Here is a 19,256-nt window from a genome sequence, read left to right on the forward strand (position 1 = left end):
TAGCACAGGCTGGTTGCAGACTTCCTATGTAGCTGAGGGTGAACTTGAACTCTTGATTTTCCTGCTTCCACCTCGGAAGGGCTGGGATGAGCCACACTCCGAGCTTAAAAGATATGAATGTATTTCCCACATACTATAAAACTTTTAAAAATATGAAACTTCCATTTCAAGTCACCTAGAAAATCTAGAGACACATCTGAATACAAACAAATACTGCAAATTACAATTCGTAGGATACAGTTAAAGCGGCATTTAGAGGAAAATGAATAGCCTTAACAAGATCAAAAAGAAGATGAATTTCTAACTAAAACAGGTAGAGGCAAAACATAGCACCTTCACAGACAGCAAAGAGGGGTTAGTCAGGAGAAGCAGGAAGAGTAAGATAGGAAACATGCAGTGAATTGTATCGATACATCTATTGATTCTTTGCTGAAACCTAATGACTGGGGACTGGTGCGATGGCTCAGCAGTTGAGAGCACTGGCTGCTCTGGCAGAGGACCCAGGCTTAGTTGCCAGCACCTACATGGTGACTCAGCCTATGACTCCAGCTCCAGTCGATGAAGCAGCCTCTAACGGACCTCTGAGGGCACACGCATGCATGCACGCACATGGTACACATGAACACATACATACAGGCACTTATAAGTATTCATAAAATAAAATAAATATTTTTTTTAAAAAGACTGTCAAACCTTTGGCAAGATTGATCAAGGAAATTTAAAAGTGATTAAAAATCAAATCAAACATGAAAAGCAATCTTAACAACAAGAAGGGCCACATAACATGGGAGGAAAAAGTGTGAGCTCTAGAGTCAGAATGCCTGGCTTGACCCGCAGCTCTGCGGCCTACTGAGTGTGATGCTGGGAAAATGTCTGCATTTCCCCCGTGCCTCAGTTTCCCCCTATGTCAGATGAAGATGACAGTGAAGGTATCCATTTGGTTGGTACCTAGACGATTGCCCAGCACACACTGAGTACAGTACAAGTACTTGCAAATAAGTAAAATAAATAAAACTGTATCACTGGAGACAAAAGTGATTAAAATCAACACTGGTTGACTGAAGTACTAGAAATGGAGCGTAGGGCCTCTCACAAGGTAGGCAAGCACTCTACTACAGAGTGACTGTCATGCCATATTGATTTGTTTTTGGAAACAGGGTTTTACTATGTACTCCAAGCTGGACTCTATTGATCTTTCTGCCTCAGCCCCCTGAAAGCTTGGTTGGAACCATGTAATGCTGTTTGAAAGCACTAGGAGGAAAGATGAGATCTCATAAGAATCAAATGGACTGAAGCTGAACGGAGTGGGAACCCAGACAGTATTCACAGCCACTAAACAAACGAATCAGCTAGCCATGGTGGCTGGTGCCTGGAGACTTGGCTAGCCACTCAGTAGGCAGAGGAAGGAGGGCCATCAGAGTTCAGCAGTCTGGGACCTGCCTTGGCCATACAATGAGACTAACTCCGGGGTGGGGGTGGGAAGTGGGCGTGGGGAGATAGAGGGAGAGAAGGGATTGTTAACTAATTAAATCTGTAGCCATTATCCACACACTTAGATTACATTTTCCCACTCATTTTATGATGATGCTATATACTTGAAACTGAAAACACAAAAATAATATGGCAAAGAAAAGGCAAGGTCAATGTAAGTAAGTCACTTACCAGTCAGAAAAATCGGAAACAATATATTAGTTAACTAAATTCAACAATTCATAATAGTTTACCACAAGAAATCCTAGCTCTCAGGAGGCCAAGGGAGATACCTAGGTCTCTGTGAGTTAGAGGCCAGCATGATCTGGGCTTTGAGATCCTGTGTCCAAAGGGCAGGGAGGGGAGCCTATACGAATTATTTTCAGCTGGCGAAACCACAGGATAATCTTTAAAGTTAGAAGAAGATAGCTAGTGCTCCCCAGTTTTTCATTAAGAGTCCCAAGCAACGTAATAAAGATGGGAGCTAGTCATGGTGGCTCAGACAACACTTGGGAGCCTGAGGCAGGATTGCCAGGAAGGAGTTCAAGGCCAGCCTGGATTATGGGAGTGAAACTATCTCAACAAATTAAATTAAAACTAATTAAATCTAAATTCTTTGTATGAAAAAAAAAACTGACTAAGAACAACATGCGTTAGGAAAGGGTTTATTCCGGTTATGTTTCCGCATTACTGTCCCCTTCACTGAGGGAACGAAGGGAAGTCAGGCCACACAGAGAGGAAGCTGGAAGCAGGAACTGAGGCAGACCGCGAACCTTTAGCCCATATTTATAGCTGGCTCTGCCTCTTTTCCTATAAGCCAGGCCCACCTGCCCAGGAGAGTGGGCGGGGCCACCTCTTAGACATGCCCACAGGTCGATCTGAGGGAGGCGATTTACACCAAGGATACAAACACTAAACATTTTAAAATGAGGTATTTTCTTAGTCTACCTACCTAAAGACTCTGGCGATGTTGGTACAGATGTCCTTGTCATCCGCGTGCTGTTCCATCACTGTGCAGAGATGGGGAAAGGCCCCGATGTTCAGGAGCTTGCTTCTCGTCAGTGGTGAATCGACTAAGTTTCTCAAGGTCGCGGTTGTCTAGGAGAAGGTGTGTGCGTGTCATTTTCTTAAAGCTTAAAATAAGGCAGCAGGGCTAGGAGACCCCTTCCCCGCCCTCCTTTCCACTGTTTCGGGAGGAAACAGTTAGGAGTTCAAGGCCAGCCTGAGCTACAAAGGGACTGTCTCAAATGAACCCACACAGAGTATGTAGATGGAATATTAACATTTTAGGTAAATAATTTACCAGACCCTCAGAGTTAGTGAAACCCTCATCTTTGGCTGAGCTTGTCATAAACACAGAGTAACACACATGAGAACCTTCCCACTTTAATTTTTTCAAGTTTTATTATTTTATTAAGAGAGAAATCATGTGGGGGGGGAGTGCGGGGGGCCGGGGAGTACCCATATGCTATAGCAGTCACATGGAACTCAGAGAAGAACTTGTGGGAGTCAGATCTCTGTTTCCATCGCGTGAATTCCAGGGCTCAGATCTGGCTACCCAGCTTGGTGGCAAGTGCCTTTACCCACTGAGCCATCTCACCAACCCCTAGATTCTTTGTTGTTGTGGCTATTGTTTTGAGACAGGATCCTGCCTAGCCCAGGCTGGCCTCAAGCTTGTTATGCAGCCGTGGCTGATCTTATCTTCTGCTCCTCCTGCCTCGACCTCCCCAGGCTCAGAGTACAGGCCTGGCCCCTGCTCCTGGCTTTGCCCACTTAAATTCTTCTAAGTAGCACTGAATAATGAGGAAGCCAGTAGCTATGTAAGACTTCTAGTCTCATTTCATTCAAAGAGGGAGATACAACTTCTTACAAAGTTGCCATATTTTGTTAACAGCTTTTTCAAGAGAGCTTTCTTCTTAGAGCTTTGGTCTAAGGGTCAAGAAGAGAGCAACTTGGTAAGATTGTAACAGTGGCTTTGTTGTCTAGTAATTTTGTCTTGTTTGCTTGAGTTTTTTGTTGTTTTTGTTTGTTTGTTTGTTTGTTTTTGAGGTAGGGTTTCTCTGTGTAGTCCTGGCTGTCCTGGAACTCACTCTGTAGACCAGGCTGGCCTCGAACTCACAGAGCTTGGCCTGCCTCTGCCTCCCCAGTGCTGAAAGTAAAGGCATGCGCCACCACTGCCTCATTGTTGTCTAGTGATTTTCTTTTTCAGTGTGATCATTGCCCTTGGGGTTAACGGCAAGCTGCTGGCGACGAGTCCCCCAGCTCCAGCCTGGCTTGGTTTCTCACCCTCCCACAGTACATTTTCCTCATGGCGGGGTGATACTGACTGGTTGTCTTATCATCGTGAGATATGAATTGAGGTGAGCTGAGGCGAGGCAGGGTGAGCTGAGGTGAGGTGAGCTGAGGGCAGCTGAGGGGAGATAAGATTAGATATGTGGACATCAATAGTATCCACTGCACAGGGTGGGCCTGGCCCCACCCCCACTGAAGAGTTTCACCCATGGGTGCAGAGGAGGAAGCATGGGCCGGTGAGTTGAATCTCCCCATGAAGTATGATTGGGGCAGTCACTCACGCTGTGCCTTCCCCTTTATACTGTGGTCAGTGGGAAGCAAAGCAGGCTTCCTCTGGTTACTTCCTGGGTGCTAGGATGTATGGATTGTAAGAGATGGTTTATGTGTGCTGTAGAGCTCTATGTAAGAGTCAAGCATTGCTGTGGGCACAATACACCTTTCAAAACAACCAATGCCAACCATACACACCTAAATCTCAGTGTGGGAGGTGGAGACAGGAGGATCAAGGCTAGCCTTCACTACAGAAAGAGTATGAGGCCTGCCTGGCTACAAGACCCTCTCTCAGAACACAACCAACCAAATCAACAACAGAAAAATTAATGAGATGCCAGGCACCCTTGATTAGTTTTTCCTTTGTATCAACGAAGTTAACTATAACTGATTAACTGACCATGTTGAAACCCAGAAAATTTGCAAACCTTTTAAATGAAAGTGTTCAAAGCACTAGTGGTTGACTCCTAAGTTCTTCCTTGAAAGCTCTGACATCACACACATCGGCAGGGAAATAAACTACTTGCACATGGTGCAGGGGAGCCTGGCTCTCATGAGCATCTACTAAGCTAAGGCCTGGGTCTCTGTGAGACTAATAGGCCGTGCTGCAACCTTTTAATACAGTTCCTCATGTTGTGGTGGCCCCCCAACCATAATCATTTTCATTGCTACTTCATAACTGTAATTTTGCTACTGTTATGAATTGTGTAATATTATCTGTGTTTTCCAATGGCCTCAGGCAGCTCCTGCCAGAGTCCTTCAAGGGGCCAAGACCCTCAGGGTGAGAACCACCGATCTAAATGCTGGTTCACCCACTTCCTCCCAAGAGACTGGAGAACCAGTGCCAGACTGACTCCCTCTGTCCCCAAGGCAGGCGGAGCCCATGGGAGCCAGGAGCACGTACTCCAGCTGCCGTGGGAGGACAATGTCAGTCTCACCTTGCTCCCACACTAACCTCCATCTAAAGAGGTCGCAATTTTCCTTGGAGCTATTTTTTCTTATTCAAACCATAATTTATCCCTTCCCACTCTCTTATCCGTTCTCATTAGAAAAAGTTAAAAGTTTTACAATTCTTCTGCTCCAAACATAGTACTTTTGTAAATGACCCAATCAGTGGCTGGGCATAATGGCTCACACCTGTAATCCCAGCACTCTGGAGGCTGAGTGAGTTCGCAGGAGGATTGTGAGTTGGCATTAAGATGGGTTACATAATACGCTAGAGTTAGCCTGGGGTAAAATCCTGTCCTCCAGCCCCCAAAAGGCCCAAAGCAGGAGTGGAGGTGCAAACATTAGAACATCGTATGTCCAAAGGAGTAATACATGCTAGCCTGAGCATTTTCACGTGTGTCAAATGTGGCGCTGGCAGAAAGATGCATTAAGCTTATACCCCTGTGTCAAAACTTCTGAGTAACATTCAACATATGACATCCATAGCCTGGGTGCCCAGGCCCACAGAGTCCCCCTGTTTTCTGCTTTTTGTTACCTGAAGCCCTGGTGGCTGTGTCCATTTTTCCCAGGTTAAGACTTAGTGGCTTGGGGGTGGGTGGGTGGGGGACTGGGGGGGGAGTATATTGGGGACTTTTTGGATAGCATTGGAAATGTAATTGAGGAAATTACCTAATTAAAAAAAAAAAAGACTTAGTGGCATGATCTTGTGATCCGGTTATTCTCAGTCACTCGAAAGTGTGCCTCCGGCGACAGAGCCCACAAGGGCTCTCAGTGGGCTCTGCCTGCCTGCCTGTCGAGTCTGGGCCAGGAGCTTCAGGGAGGGCATGTGCTGTGTTTGATTTTTTTGACACTGAGCCCAAGTCAAGGCTGGTACAGACACACACAATAGAAAGCTCCACTCCTTCCACACTTCCTCTGGCTGCCATCATTCCTTCCACAATGTCATCGTTTGCCAACCTCTACAGCTCTCCCCCATACCCCCCCCCACCAGACACCATCTGCCATCTTTCTGCGTGGGGAGGTTTTCAATGGGGTGGCTTTCGATCCAATCACAATAAGGGGATTTCAAAACCTCCCCTCCCCTGATCGCCCAAGACAAAGGGGGAGCATCCACACCCTACAGACTCTCACTCTCTCAGTCTATACGTCCATATTACTTTCTGCGTCTCCCCCTCTCCCCAGCCCTCCAGACAACAAGCTTGTCTTCTGGCCCATGTCTTTCTCTAGACTGCGTCCTTCACTCAGCATGTCTTCCTCAACTACTCCTGCCACCTGTTGTTCACATGCAGGGACCAGTTAGGTCCACTGCTTTTCATGGATGGCTCAGTGACTAGACAGAGCCTCTTCTCTGTACCAGTAGCACCCTGGTCAGGTCTCTCCCTCTGCAACATATATACATATATATTTTATATACATGTATATTTTATATATAGTATATATACATATATACACTATTATATATGTAATTATTTATCAACATATATGTCAACCACATATATACACATACAGAGATACACATATATATGTGTGCATATATGTATGTGTACATATACATATATATGTGTGTACATATGTATATGTGCATAAAAATGTATACACACATACATATGATATATATGTGCATATATATGTATACACACATACATATGAGAGATGTTTGCTGCCTCCCTGCCTCCTCCTCCACTTCCCAGTTCTCCTTAGTTACTGTTACTTCTCTTAATCTCTCAAACCATTTTAAATCCTTTCTTTAAAGACAGTGGAGGTCAGATGGTGCCTATTTAGCTTCTAAAGGGCTTGCCTGAGCCATCCATTCACAACTCCCAACTGCAGCATTTTACCAAGAAACAAAGTAAAAACAAAACAAAACAAAACCTTGAGCTGCAACTGTTCTATCTGCAGCAGGGGAGACAGAGTCAGGAAACAACCAATGGGAAGGCAGCGGGAGAGACAGCATCAGGAAATCAACCAATGGGAAGGCAGCGGGAGAGACAGAGTCAGAAAGCAACCAATGGGAAGATGAAAAAAGAAGCTGTGCTGATAGCCCGCAAGAGAATTGAACAGCGTTCAGTGTCCCCGCTTTTGCTACATGTTGAGTGGAACGAAGAGCACTGGCTTTTTTTTTTTTTTTTTTTTTTTCATTTATCAAGGGAGAAAAGTCCATCTTGGCCATGGCTAGTTATCTGCTGAACAATGACCGAGCTCTGCTCTGGAGCATAATGCTCCCTTCTCCAATGAGCTGTCCTCTGTCAGATAAGATACCCCGAGAGCCTGCAAAGCTGTATGTCCTTCATGAATTAGGTGAGTCTTGAGGTCTTACCATGCAATCAATATCTAGAGGCCATTCTTAGTTTATTTTGCATTTTGGTGCTGGGGACTGAACTGAGGCCCTTAGTCGCTAGGCAAGCACTCTACCAAGAAACTAAACTCTCAGCCCTAGGAAAGCCATTTTTATAGAGAAAACTGCATTAAGACGATATTGGGCCTGGAAGTAGTGGTCCACGCCTTTAATACCAACACTTAGGAGTCAGAGGCAGGTGGACCTCTGTGAGTTCCAGGACAGCCTGGTCTACATAATGAGTTCCAGGACAGCCAGAGCTACACAGAGAAGCTCTGTCTAAAAAAAAAAAAAAAAAGATAATTTATAAAGGTTCAAATAGCCCATCTCAGAACTCTCCCTGAGTTCCCGAGACTAAGCAAAATGGAGCATTCCAGGAACTTGACCCTTAGTCAGGGCCACTGCCATAGGGGAGTCATTTTCCCAACTCTAAAACGCATCTTTCAAAGAAATCTTTGGGCACACTGCAAGTTAGGTGTCTGGAAATTATGACGCTTCTTCAACCCCTGCAGCCCGCAGCAAGATTATCCTCTGATATAGCAAAAGGTGTTATGCAAATGAGCTGCCACCACCCCACGGGGGACAAACTACTCCCCCCCATTTGCTGCTTGAAACAACCCTTGGAGCAGGCAAGAACAGGATTCTGTTACTCATTTGTGAGATGAGGAAACTGGGGTGCAGGACGTCCGCAGGCCTCCAGGTGGCCTGGAGTCCTAGACTTTGAACTCCTGTCCCCTGCCATTCTATTTGGCATTTGTCTGTAAACACATTTATTTTATTTCTCGGTTGCGGGTTATCCATCCCTCAAATCCCTCACGTTTTATCTCAACGGCCAACTACAAAATGGTTCACTTCACACTGGTGCTGAGAAATGATGAACACAGTCAGAGACCGCAGACAGGGGGCCCCATGAGTGAAAAGCCAAAGTGGCACTGTTCCTAACCTCAGCTAAACCTGCCTTCCTCTATTAGTAAAAGTACATTCATTCTTTGGACTTTTGCCCAACTGAGACCACATATGTGCCTGAATCCAAGCCCCTGTGGTAACCCAAGAGGTTTCATGTTGTCTCGCATATGGTGAATACAGTCTGGCAGAAACATAAGACACTAACAACATGCAGCGTCACTGCACACATGAACACGTTAGAGCCAAGTTTTCCCAAGGATCTCATGGCAGTCCGCAAATGCATACGCACATGCATAGGAAAGTGCTGCTAATTCACAAGCCTGCTGGGGTCTGCCTACAGCATTTCCTACCATGGCTTTCACCCCACCTGGAAGGACTCCTGCCCATCCCCCACCCCAACACTAGCTTGTCCTATTTTTCATTACTGGGAATCTATTTACTACCTGGATGTCTTTTTGTCTCAGGATAAATGGATATATGACTTGATCCTGCTAATTTTTAGCCCCGGCTGTCCTGAAAACCCGGCTGGTCTTGAACTCAGATCCATTTGCCTCTGCCTCCTGAGCACTGGGATTAAAAGGATGCACCACCACCACCCATCCATCCTTGTAATTTAATAATCATGTCCCATTAAGACAGGAGAGAACTTGGAGGGTGTATAGATTACACAGGATGTTGATGTGCCAAAATAAGAAAAGGAGTCTGCGGGAGATGCATTAGTGACCACTGACAAAGAATGGGTGGGGTGTGCAGTTGTAACTCTAGTAGCTGGGAGAGACAGAGGCAGGAGCATCACCAGGAGTTCCAGGTCATCCAGAGATCATGTCAAAGGCTAAAATTACTAAGTGATGAAGTTCTAACACTGGTTTTCACAATTGCATGTTAGAAGTTAGAGGCATTTCTTCATTGCCGCAATGACCATATTCACAGTACAGAGAAGCGGCAGAGCTGAGCAGACATGCTAAGATACCGGCAAGCAAACGGTTCTTGGCAAACAGTGTTCTTGGATCCTTACTTCCCCGCCCTGGATCTTCCTGGCTGCAGAGGAAATATCTTTAGCGTATTCTTCCTGGCCCTGCTGTGTACGCTAACCCTCCTTCCTGATTGGTGGCTTCATCCAAGCCTGTCCTGGTCCTGCTTCTCCTTTCCTCTTGTTAAAGTAAGCTGCCGTCACAGTCTAGTATTTTGTGAAACTCTAGGCACAGACAGAGCCTGTGCCTGGGTAGGTATGCAGCACTGGAAGGCTTAGTTATAAAACTCATCCTCCAGCCATGGTGATGAGCCCCGCCCTTCCATAGTTCAGAACCCAAGGCATTATGTGATCGTGGGTGCCGAGTCTCCTCACATCTCCAGACTTGCTGTCCTTGGAGAAGCAGTCAGAGCAGCCACTGGGAAACTGCTTCTTCCCAAGCAAAGAAAGAGGAGGAAAGCAATGCCTGTTCTCTCCTGTCAGGTGAGTTAGCGGCCAGTTGCTCTGGCAGATAAAGCATTCCTTGACAGGAAGGGAAGTTCATAAGTGAAGAACAGCTGTCTCGTTCAGTGAACAATAAATCACTACAATTTGTATGTCATTAAAAACTGGGTGTGAAGGAACTCTCCATCCTAGCAGATGGACAAAGGTTGCTTTGAGAAAGTACTTCTGCTGTTTCCCATGTTGGGTATAGGTCTCAATTGTGTGTGTGTTTGCATATGCAGTATTTTGGGGTAAAGCCATGTTGCTTACATTTTATTATGCATTCAGTATAGAACAGCTTCTTGTCTGTTTTCTTTCCCTGATTAAAACATTCTTTTCTGACATGGGTCTTGTCTATAGCTCGGGCAGGCCTTGAACTTAGGAGTCTTCTACTTTAGTCTCTGAAATGGTGGGCTTACAGTCTTGGCCTATCCAGCCCAACATTTTTGTTTTAATTAAATAGGAAGGACTGTCCAGTTCTGGGGATTCTGCAAATGACACGCTGTAAAACAAACTCCCTTCCTACCCATATCTGTAAACACTCAAACATGGTGACAGCTTGCTCTAATCAAGTGGTGTGCACAGCAGGGGCATGCTCTCAAGTGGCAACAGTGAGCTTCACTTTCTCCAGATCCATAGGATACGGGGTGCAGACTGTGGTTCCCACAGAGTCTCTACCAGATGCTAGGTTCAGAGAAAGGTGTTGAAGACAACCAAACCAGCTGTGATGTGAAGGTGGTGGGTGGTGTGAAGCTCTACAGTGCCCCCTGGAGGAAATTGAATGGAAGGGCTGACCCCGTGGGTCTAGGGCTAATCCCAGAAAAGGGAAATAAAAAGCAGGAAGGGGTGGGGGTGGGGCAGCTAAACAGCACACCAGGGATCTGATTTCAAGTTGGAGGGAGGAGGAGGAGGGCTTGCTTATTCTTTGAGACTACAGCCTGTTACTTAATCCAGACTGGCCTTGAACTTGAAAATTTTTGGCTTCAAACACCTGACACTATGGCCCTAACAACCACACCTACCTAGTGCCCTCTTTTCTTTTCTTTTTCCTTTCCTTTCTTTTTTCCTTTCCTTTTTCCTTCCCTTTTCCCTTTCCCTCTTTCTTTCTTTCTTTCTTTCTTTCTTTCTTTCTTTCTTTCTTTCTTTCTTCCTTTCCTTTCCCTTTCTTTCTTTCTTTCTTTCTTTCTTTCTTTCTTTCTTTCTTTCTTTCTTTCTTTCTTTCTTTCTTTTCCCATCATATGTGAATACACTGTAGCTGTCTTCAGACACTCCAGAAGAGGGTGTCAGATCTCATTATGGATGGTTGTAAGCCACCATGTGGTTGCTGGGATTTGAACTCAGGACCTTCAGAAGAGCAGTCAGTGCTCTTAACTGCTGAGCCATCTCTCCAGCTCCGTGCCCTCATTTCTTGATCTGACATATGTTTGCTCCTGATAGCACTAAGTGTTTCCTTTATATCAATGGATTTTATTATATATATATATATATATATATATATATATATATATATAATGGTACCACAGACATATAACAGATTGGAAAAATGCTTTCAACGAGACGAGAATACCCAATCTGTGACATTAAAAAGGGGCCAGATACTGAGGTCCATGCCTGTAATCCCTGCACTTGGGTGGATGGAGAGAGAAAATTACAATCAAAGAGAGACTTTGTCTCAAATTCTAGCACTCAGAGGGCAGAGGCAGGTGGATTTCAGAGGTTGAGACCAGCTTGGTCTACAGAGTGATTTCCAGGACAGCCAGAGCCACACATAGAAATCTTGTCTTGAAACAAACAAACAAACAAACAAACAAACACTATCCAACAAAGATAAGCTTGGTTGAGAGTTTGAGGTCATCTTAGTTACTGCTGTTCTACTGCTGTGAAGAGAACCCATGACCAGGGCAACTCCTAATAACTCGAATAAACCATTTAACTGGGCACCGCTAACAATTTTAGAGGGTTAGTTCATAATCATGGCAGGACACAGACAGGCATGGCACTGAAGAAGCAGCAGAGAGCTTTACAACCTGACCTACAGGGAGAAAGCAGAGAGGGAGAGAGAGGAGAGAGAGAGAGGGAGAGAGAGAGAGAGAGTTAAAAGTTCAAAGCCATCCTCAGCAACACATCTCCTCCAACAAGGCCACACCTCCTAGTCCTTCCCAAACAGTGCCACCAACTGAGGACCAAGAAGTCAAACACAGGAGCCTATGGAGACCACTTTCATTCAATGCACCACATGGGCTTATCTTTATCACAGTGGTGAAACAGTGAAAAGTAAGCTGATAGAGGTAAGGTGAGAGAATTTTTACTGTCCCATTTTTAAAACCTATGAGATTATTAAAAAGTACTAAATATACTGTGAACAATATAAGCTGTCTGCATGGACACGAAGAAACCAAGAGAGAAGAGGTGACATGAAACAAACTGACTATTAAAAAATACAGATTAGAGGGGCTGAAGAAATGGCTTAGTGGTTAAGAGCACTGACTTCTCTATCAGAGGACTCAGCTTCAATTCCCAGCCCCACAGGACAGTTCACAACCGTCTCTCACTCCAGTTCCAGGGGAGCTGACATCTTTACAGAGACACACATGCTGACACAACACAAGTGCAAATGAAATAAAAATAAATACATACATAAATAAATAAATGAAAAAATGCATATCTTTAATACATGCCTTTAATCCCAGCACTCTAGAAGCTTTGAGTTTGAGGTCAGCCTGGTGTACATAGTTCATTCAAGAATATATATCACAAAGACTATGTTGTTGAACATATGTCCATATAGCTCAGGATAAAAACATTTTTATTTTTTGTTTTGTTTTGCTTTGAGATAGGTTTGAACTGGCCTTGAATTTATGATCCCCCTGCCTCAGCCTCCCAGGTATGTCAGTATTACAAGTGTGTGCTGCCGCACCCCAGCTCAAATAACTTTTATACTTTTCCTTAAATCGCCTACATTTTAACAGAAATGACCATCACTGTGTAATCAGAAATAACTACTTTCAAAAACAAAAACAAAACCTCACAAATGACCCAAAATTCAGTCAACATAAAAAAAGAAAAATGCTTTATAAGTGCCCCTTGCTAAAGCATGGTCTGGCCTTGTCTTTGACCAAAAGAGATTTTTTTTTTAAATTTTTTTACAATCCTTTCAAAATGGAGGACTAAAATCTAAAATTAATAATCATCATAAATATTTTAAGAATCTTGAAGTCAGGGTGTAAATCTGGTTTCTAACATGTTCTCCCGACGCCTCTGAGCACACCAAAGGATCAATCCATCCTCACTAATTGACAAGCACATTTCAAATCCCATGAGTTATTACATCAAAGATGCTATTATTTGATATATAAATGCTATTAGGGGTGAAAATCTCATCTACAAAGCAATATGAGAGCTAGGGAAGATTTGGTGGAAATAATTTAACTGAGAAATTTAATCTGTCACAAGAGCACTAATAAAACTCTAAGCAGAAGAAAAATTTTCTTCCTGTCGTGGCCAGATGAATGATACCTGCTTGTTTACTACCTGCCTCCCCGCTGCATGACATCTACAGGGCCTGTGAAAAACTCCACCCGATGTCATTAACTCCAGTCACTGCAGACAGAGATGTGGCCTTAGGTCTGGCTGGGAAATCCCCAGCATCACACACAGTGGATGAGCAGAGCTCAGAGACTCTTTGCCCCGCCATGCTTATTGCTTTGTTACTCTTCCCCTTTGCTGAGGATGGAAACTATGCCCTCTACCATGGCCCCACCTCCTCAGCCTTCTCCTTGCTGTCTGTCTTACAATGGAGCCTTTATTGCTTTCAATTCTTCTGCCTCAGCTTCCTGATTGGCTGGAAATGGCAGGCCTGTGCCATGAGGCTCAGCTCAGGCCTGTCTCCCTCTCCTCCCTCCCTTCCATACCTCCCTTCTTACCCCTTCCCTCCCTCCCTCCCTCTGTCTCTTCTCTCCTCCTTCCCTCTCTTCCTTCCTTGGTAGCAGAAGATGACCTTGGACTCTTTTTTTTTCTTTTTTCTTTTCTTTCTTTCTTTCTTTTTTTTTTTTCGAGACAGGTTTTCTCTGTGTAGCCCTGGCTGTCCTGGAATTCACTCTGTAGACCAGGCTGGCCTTGAACTCAGAAATCTGCCTGCCTCTGGACCTTGAACTCTTGATCCCTCTGCTCCTCTCAGTTCCGGGACTCCACATCTGCCAAGCCCAGCTTTCGGCCCTGCTTTCTCTGCAGAACTATGCAAGCAATATGGAAGGTTCTGCCGAAAGCCATGAAATAGCCTCCTGTAACGGGACACACACTGACTAGCCAGGGACCACTTCCCTTGATCTCCGAGACCCTGGACTGCCTCCGGATGCGGAGGCTTCACATCTGCTGCTACTTTAAATGGTGTCAGAAGCTAATTTAACCCCTCTAACCTTCTCGAGCTCAGCACCTACCTGCACTAGCAAGTGGCCTGAATCAGGCAGGCAGACGCCGCGCTTCTCCGTGTCTTCCGTCATTTCCTTTATCAGATGTGCCAATATTTCCACTGCACCCTTGTTAACCATCTCAGTAAGAAACCCCGGACTTCCGGAAATGAATTTCAGAGCCCCCATGCAGTAGAGAAAAGCCTCGGTGTTACTTTGCAGCTCTTCAGCTCTCAGTACCTCCAGTAATGATTCTGCCAGAAAAGACGCATTTCTATAAATGCCTAAGTACAACAGCAAACTCGACGCTGTCACACAGTTTGTAAAATATGTTCATTCAAGGATGCATGCAAATGCTCCGGAAGTTACTCAGGCTGGGACATCTCGGCGACAACAAATCTCCATGAACAGTGATGCGACCAGAAGCAGGGGTTGTCCTGTGCAAGTGAGGATGACAGCCTCAGCTCTGAGTAACATCACCCGCCTCTAATAGTTAGTACAAAAATGTCCAGTTACTGTGCAATACTAATGAGAAAGGCAGTCACTGGGGAGGAGTTTCATGCTCACGGAGTCTTCAAGACTTCATTTGCTGCTTTCCCAATGGGTTGTGGATGACATGGGACGTTAAAAACAATCTCAGCCACTGAAGAGATTTGAATATAACACCCACCCCCTTCCCACCTCCCTCCCTAAGCAGGGTGGGGAACATCTATACTCTCTCAGCCTTAAGGAGTTCAAGGTGCAAGGACCACAGATGAACCTGAGCCCAGTCTGTCTATGCGCAGAGTGAGACCCTGTCTGTAAACAACAACCAACCAACCAACAACCAACCAACCAACCAACAACAACAACCAACCAAACAACAAACAGCATGCTTGCAGGCATCACACCCTAAGTTCAACCCCCAGGACTGCTGGAAACAAGCAACCAAATCAACAAATAAACCAATAAACCCAACAACAAAATCCCACTGTTGGAGCCCCATGCCATGAGCTAATAGGTTTTTGGAGCCTTCCAGATGGTTTGAGCAAGGCTAGATGAAGACACCACTCTCGAGTATAAGAGTGTCAAAGGGGCCCTTAGAATATTTTTTAAAATTTTTTATTAGATGTTTTCTTTATTTACATTTCAAATGTTATCCCCTTTCCTGGTTTCCCCTCTGAAAACCCCCTATGCCCTCTCCCTGCTCTCCAACCCACCCACTCCCGCTCCCTGGCCCTGGCATTTTCCTACACTGGGGCATAGAACCTTCACAGGACCAAGGGCCTCTTCTCCCACTGATGGTCGACTAGGCCATCCTTTGTTACATATGCAGCTAGAGCCATGAGTCCCACCATGTGTACTCTTTGATTGGTGGTTTAGTCCCTGGGAGCTCTGGGGGTACTGGTTAGTTCATATTGTTGTTCCTCCTATGGGGCTGCAAACCCCTTCAGCTCCTTGGATACTTTCTCTAGCTCCTTCATTGGGGACTCTGTGCTCCATCTAATGGATGACTGTGAGCATTCACTTCTGTATTAGTCAGGCACTGGCAGAGCCTCTCAGGAGACAGTTATATCAGGCTCCTATCAGCAGCTCTTGCTGGCATCCACAATAGTGTCTGGGGTTGGTGGTTGTAAATGGGATGGATCCTCAGGTGGGGGTGGGGCAGTCTCTAGATGATCATTCCTTCAGTCTCTGCTCCGAACTTTGTCTCTGTAACTCCTTCCATGGGTATTTTGATCCCCCTTCTAAGAAGGACAGAAGTATCCACATTTTGGTTTTCCTTGTTCTTGAGTTTCACGTGTTTTGCAAATTGTATCTTGGGTATTCCATGATTGGGAAAAAAATCTTTACCAATCTTAAATCAGATAGAGGGCTAATATCCAATATATACAAAGAACTCAAGAAGTTAGACTCCAGAGAACCAAATAACCCTATTAAAAATGGGGTACAAAGCTAAATAAAAATTCTCAACCAAGGAATACCAAATGGCTGAGAAGCACCTAAAGAAATGTTCAACATCCTGTCATCAGGGAAATGCAAATCAGAACAACCCTGAGATTCCACCTCACACCAGTCAGAATGGCTAAGATCAAAAATTCAGGTGACAGCAGATGCTGGTGAGGATGTGGAGAAAGAGGAACATTCCTCCATTGTTGGTGGGATTGCAAGCTTGTACAACCACTCTGGAAATCAGTCTGGCAGTTCCTCAGAAAATTGGACATAGTAGTGCCTGAGGACCCAGCTATACCACTCCTGGGCATATACCCAGAAGATGCTCCAACATGTAATGAGGACACATGCTCCACTATGTTCATAGTATTCTTATTTATAACAGCCAGAAACCAGAAAGAACCCAGATGTCCCTCAACAGAGACAATGGAGTACTATGCAGCTATTAAAAACAATGAATTTATGAGATTCTTTGTTTTGTTTTTTTTTAATCGGTAATTCTCAGTTAAGCAATATGATGTTAGACATTCTTTCAAGCCTGGTTTTGTCCCTGTTTGCTGCGATCATTGTCCCCTGTTACCAAAAAAATGACCACAATGTTTTCTATTGCGGCCTCTTCTGCAGGAACAGCACAAGTCCTGAGAGCTTCAAAATGAGAGGTCATTTTGTCCACTTCTGAATTACTTAGGGGCATGTTCAGAATTGGGCTTTGTTAGCTAGGCTGCTCTGTATTAAACCGTGCCCATGTCTGCATTCTGTAATAGCCACAACTGTTTCTTCACTTTTGGGGGAGCTTATTTCTGTTATGTCAACAGAGTAGAATTTTTGGTTATGTCAAAAACTTACAGGTGTGTTTATTCTAACAGTAACTCTGGGCCTAGGGAATGAATTTTTACACAGTGATGTCATTAGGTCCCACCACATTACTACAGGCATCAAAAGAGCAAAACCAAAACCGAGCTGGTCACAGTAGACTCTAAACAAATGTGGGGAAACAGGGAAGGTTGAAAAAAAACCAACCATTACAACTCTGATGCCCTAGAACTTGGGGCCATCTCGCTCCCCATCACTTGCTCCTCCTTTTCCTCTAGGGACTTGGGCATCTTTACTGGGGTGCAGGGTCGGCGCCCAGCAGCACTGATGGAGACTCACCCAGGATGTTATCCTCCTGCATCAGGGTGTCGTTCTTCTCGCTCCTGCTGATTTTAAATATCAGTTTGCAGACGTTAAGAAGGTTCTTTCCGCTCACTTTAAGCTGCAGAGAAAGAACACACTTGTGTTTCTAAAGCAGAAGGAAATAAAGGCCTGGCACCTTGAAGACCTCCACACTCAGGGCACAGGAAGAGGGTTTAAAACATGAGAAATGTTCTAAGGGAACAACCTAGGAAGGTCTAGGCCACATTTTGTGTCCGCTACCATATCTAACTCAGCTGTACTAAAAGAACAATGTTGGCGGCCTTTCAGGTAAGAACACTTTAACAACCATTTGTCTCTCACTGGGAAACATTTTGCATTGATGTGTCAAACTATTAGGTACTTTCAAAAGAGTATGTCGTTACATAGCAATTGATTTAGAATACACTGATCATCGATGAAGGATGCCAAAGTTCAGATTAAACTCACCTAGAAAAGAACCCACCGAGGGGCGGAAGCAAAGGAAACACGCCCCCTCTGCCATTTGTATAAAAATGAACTTAAAGCCAGTGCTTTAGACTGTGTCCCGCTTATTCTTGGGGCTATTTCTGGAATACCTTGAGATAATCATTGTTCAAAGCTGAAATCACTTTCTAAACCACACAGCAATATCTAAGTCAATTAAGCACAAGGCAATAAGGAAGAACAATTTCCTTTATAAAAATAGAGTGGCTGGCTGACCAAGGGTCTACATTAACTGCACATTTATCTAAAGTGGTAAAATATGGTCACTAATGGGGAAACATCTAATAAACTTCAGAATAGCAAAACTCTCCAAATGAAGTGAGCATCCCAGAAAAGAAAATGGCTTGGTTTTGTTTGTTTTGTTTTATGGAGACAGGGCCTTACTGTGTAGATCAGCAGGGCCTTGGATTCACAGAGATTCACGCGCCCCTGCTCCTTGAGTGCTGGGATTGAAGCCAGCGCTCTTTAGAGCGCCTGCAGGAGTTGGTTCCCTCTTGCTATCATGTGGTCAGACTCAGGCTCTTAGCCTTGAAAAGAAAAACATCTGTAACTGCGGGTTCAGATTGTGTGCCCTCTGCGACAGTGTGAAAACCAGTCTGTAGGAATGGGCTCCTCTGAACAAATAAAGACTTCTGCATGAAAATGAGGGCACAGGGGTCATTATTTTCCTATTTAAAAAGTTATTTCCGATATACTTTATTGGGTTTTCAGTTAACTTTTTAAAAAATGTAGTCGAATATATCCGAGTTATGCTAGAGCCACAAATACCACGGAGCCCTTAACTGCTCACGGGCTGAGCTGTTCCCTGAGGGAGAAAGAAAGATGGGCATGTTGTCTGTGGCTGGCAAGAGGAAGGAGCATGATGGCGCATCTGCACCTACTGCGCCTGCTCTGGGCCTGGGCACAGCAATCGGAGAAGCAGCCCATTGGGCATGCGTCCTGCTCAGCAGCAAGAAGTGCGGCCTTAGACCCACCCACAGAGCTGTCAGTCTCCCACCTCCTGCTCTGGGAATGCCAAGTCCCCAGCCCAACTTGTGTTTTAATAACTTGCCAGGGCATTTACAGGACAGAGTAGGGATTCCTTCTGCTCTCAGGAAGAAAAGAAAATGGGAAGTTAAAATTAAGACAGTGATTATGACAACATGGCTTTAAATCCCAGCAAAGGAGCTGACTGAAGCAAATTGAAAACCCCTTCCACATCTGGGCGAGGGCTGGGTGCGCTGGCAGGCTCCACTGCATGGGCTTGAGACCAAAATCTCTGACCAGCTCATCTTCCTACTGTGGTGGGTAGCTTATGCTCTACACTTGACAAAACACCCCAATAAATGGTCCCAAAGCACCTCACTCCATCTCCTACCTCCACTTGTAGGAAAAGCAGAAAAAGAAATAGCAACAAAATCAAACAACCACACAAGTATCCAAGTTTCATCAGAACAACACCAACAGCTCGGAGCACTGTGCCAGTACTGGGGAGGACAGAGGTGCTGGTTGGCTGGTCTCTGTCTCTTCTCTAGAGTTCAGTGATGGATCCTGGATCCTGGCTGGAATGAATCTCTTCTTCTCTTCTCTTCTCTTCTCTTCTCTT

At 44.9% G+C, this 19,256-nt stretch overlaps 1 protein-coding gene across 3 annotated transcripts in view; it reads right to left on the minus strand.

Moving 5' to 3' along the window:
• Armc2 (armadillo repeat containing 2) overlaps nt 1-19,256 on the minus strand; it is a 104,205-nt gene that overhangs the window by 34,846 nt on the left and 50,103 nt on the right. For all 3 annotated transcript variants that reach the window (XM_029482898.1, XM_021174473.2, XM_021174472.2), the window contains exons 9-11: nt 17,165-17,267; nt 14,111-14,334; nt 2,423-2,568 (exon numbers count right to left, since the gene is read on the minus strand). In XM_029482898.1, the coding sequence (XP_029338758.1) occupies nt 2,423-2,568; nt 14,111-14,334; nt 17,165-17,267 (473 nt within the window). The remainder of the gene's footprint in view (nt 1-2,422; nt 2,569-14,110; nt 14,335-17,164; nt 17,268-19,256) is intronic.

The sequence above is a fragment of the Mus caroli genome, chromosome 10 (genome assembly GCF_900094665.2).
Source record: "Mus caroli chromosome 10, CAROLI_EIJ_v1.1, whole genome shotgun sequence".
Taxonomy (NCBI): domain Eukaryota; kingdom Metazoa; phylum Chordata; class Mammalia; order Rodentia; family Muridae; genus Mus; species Mus caroli.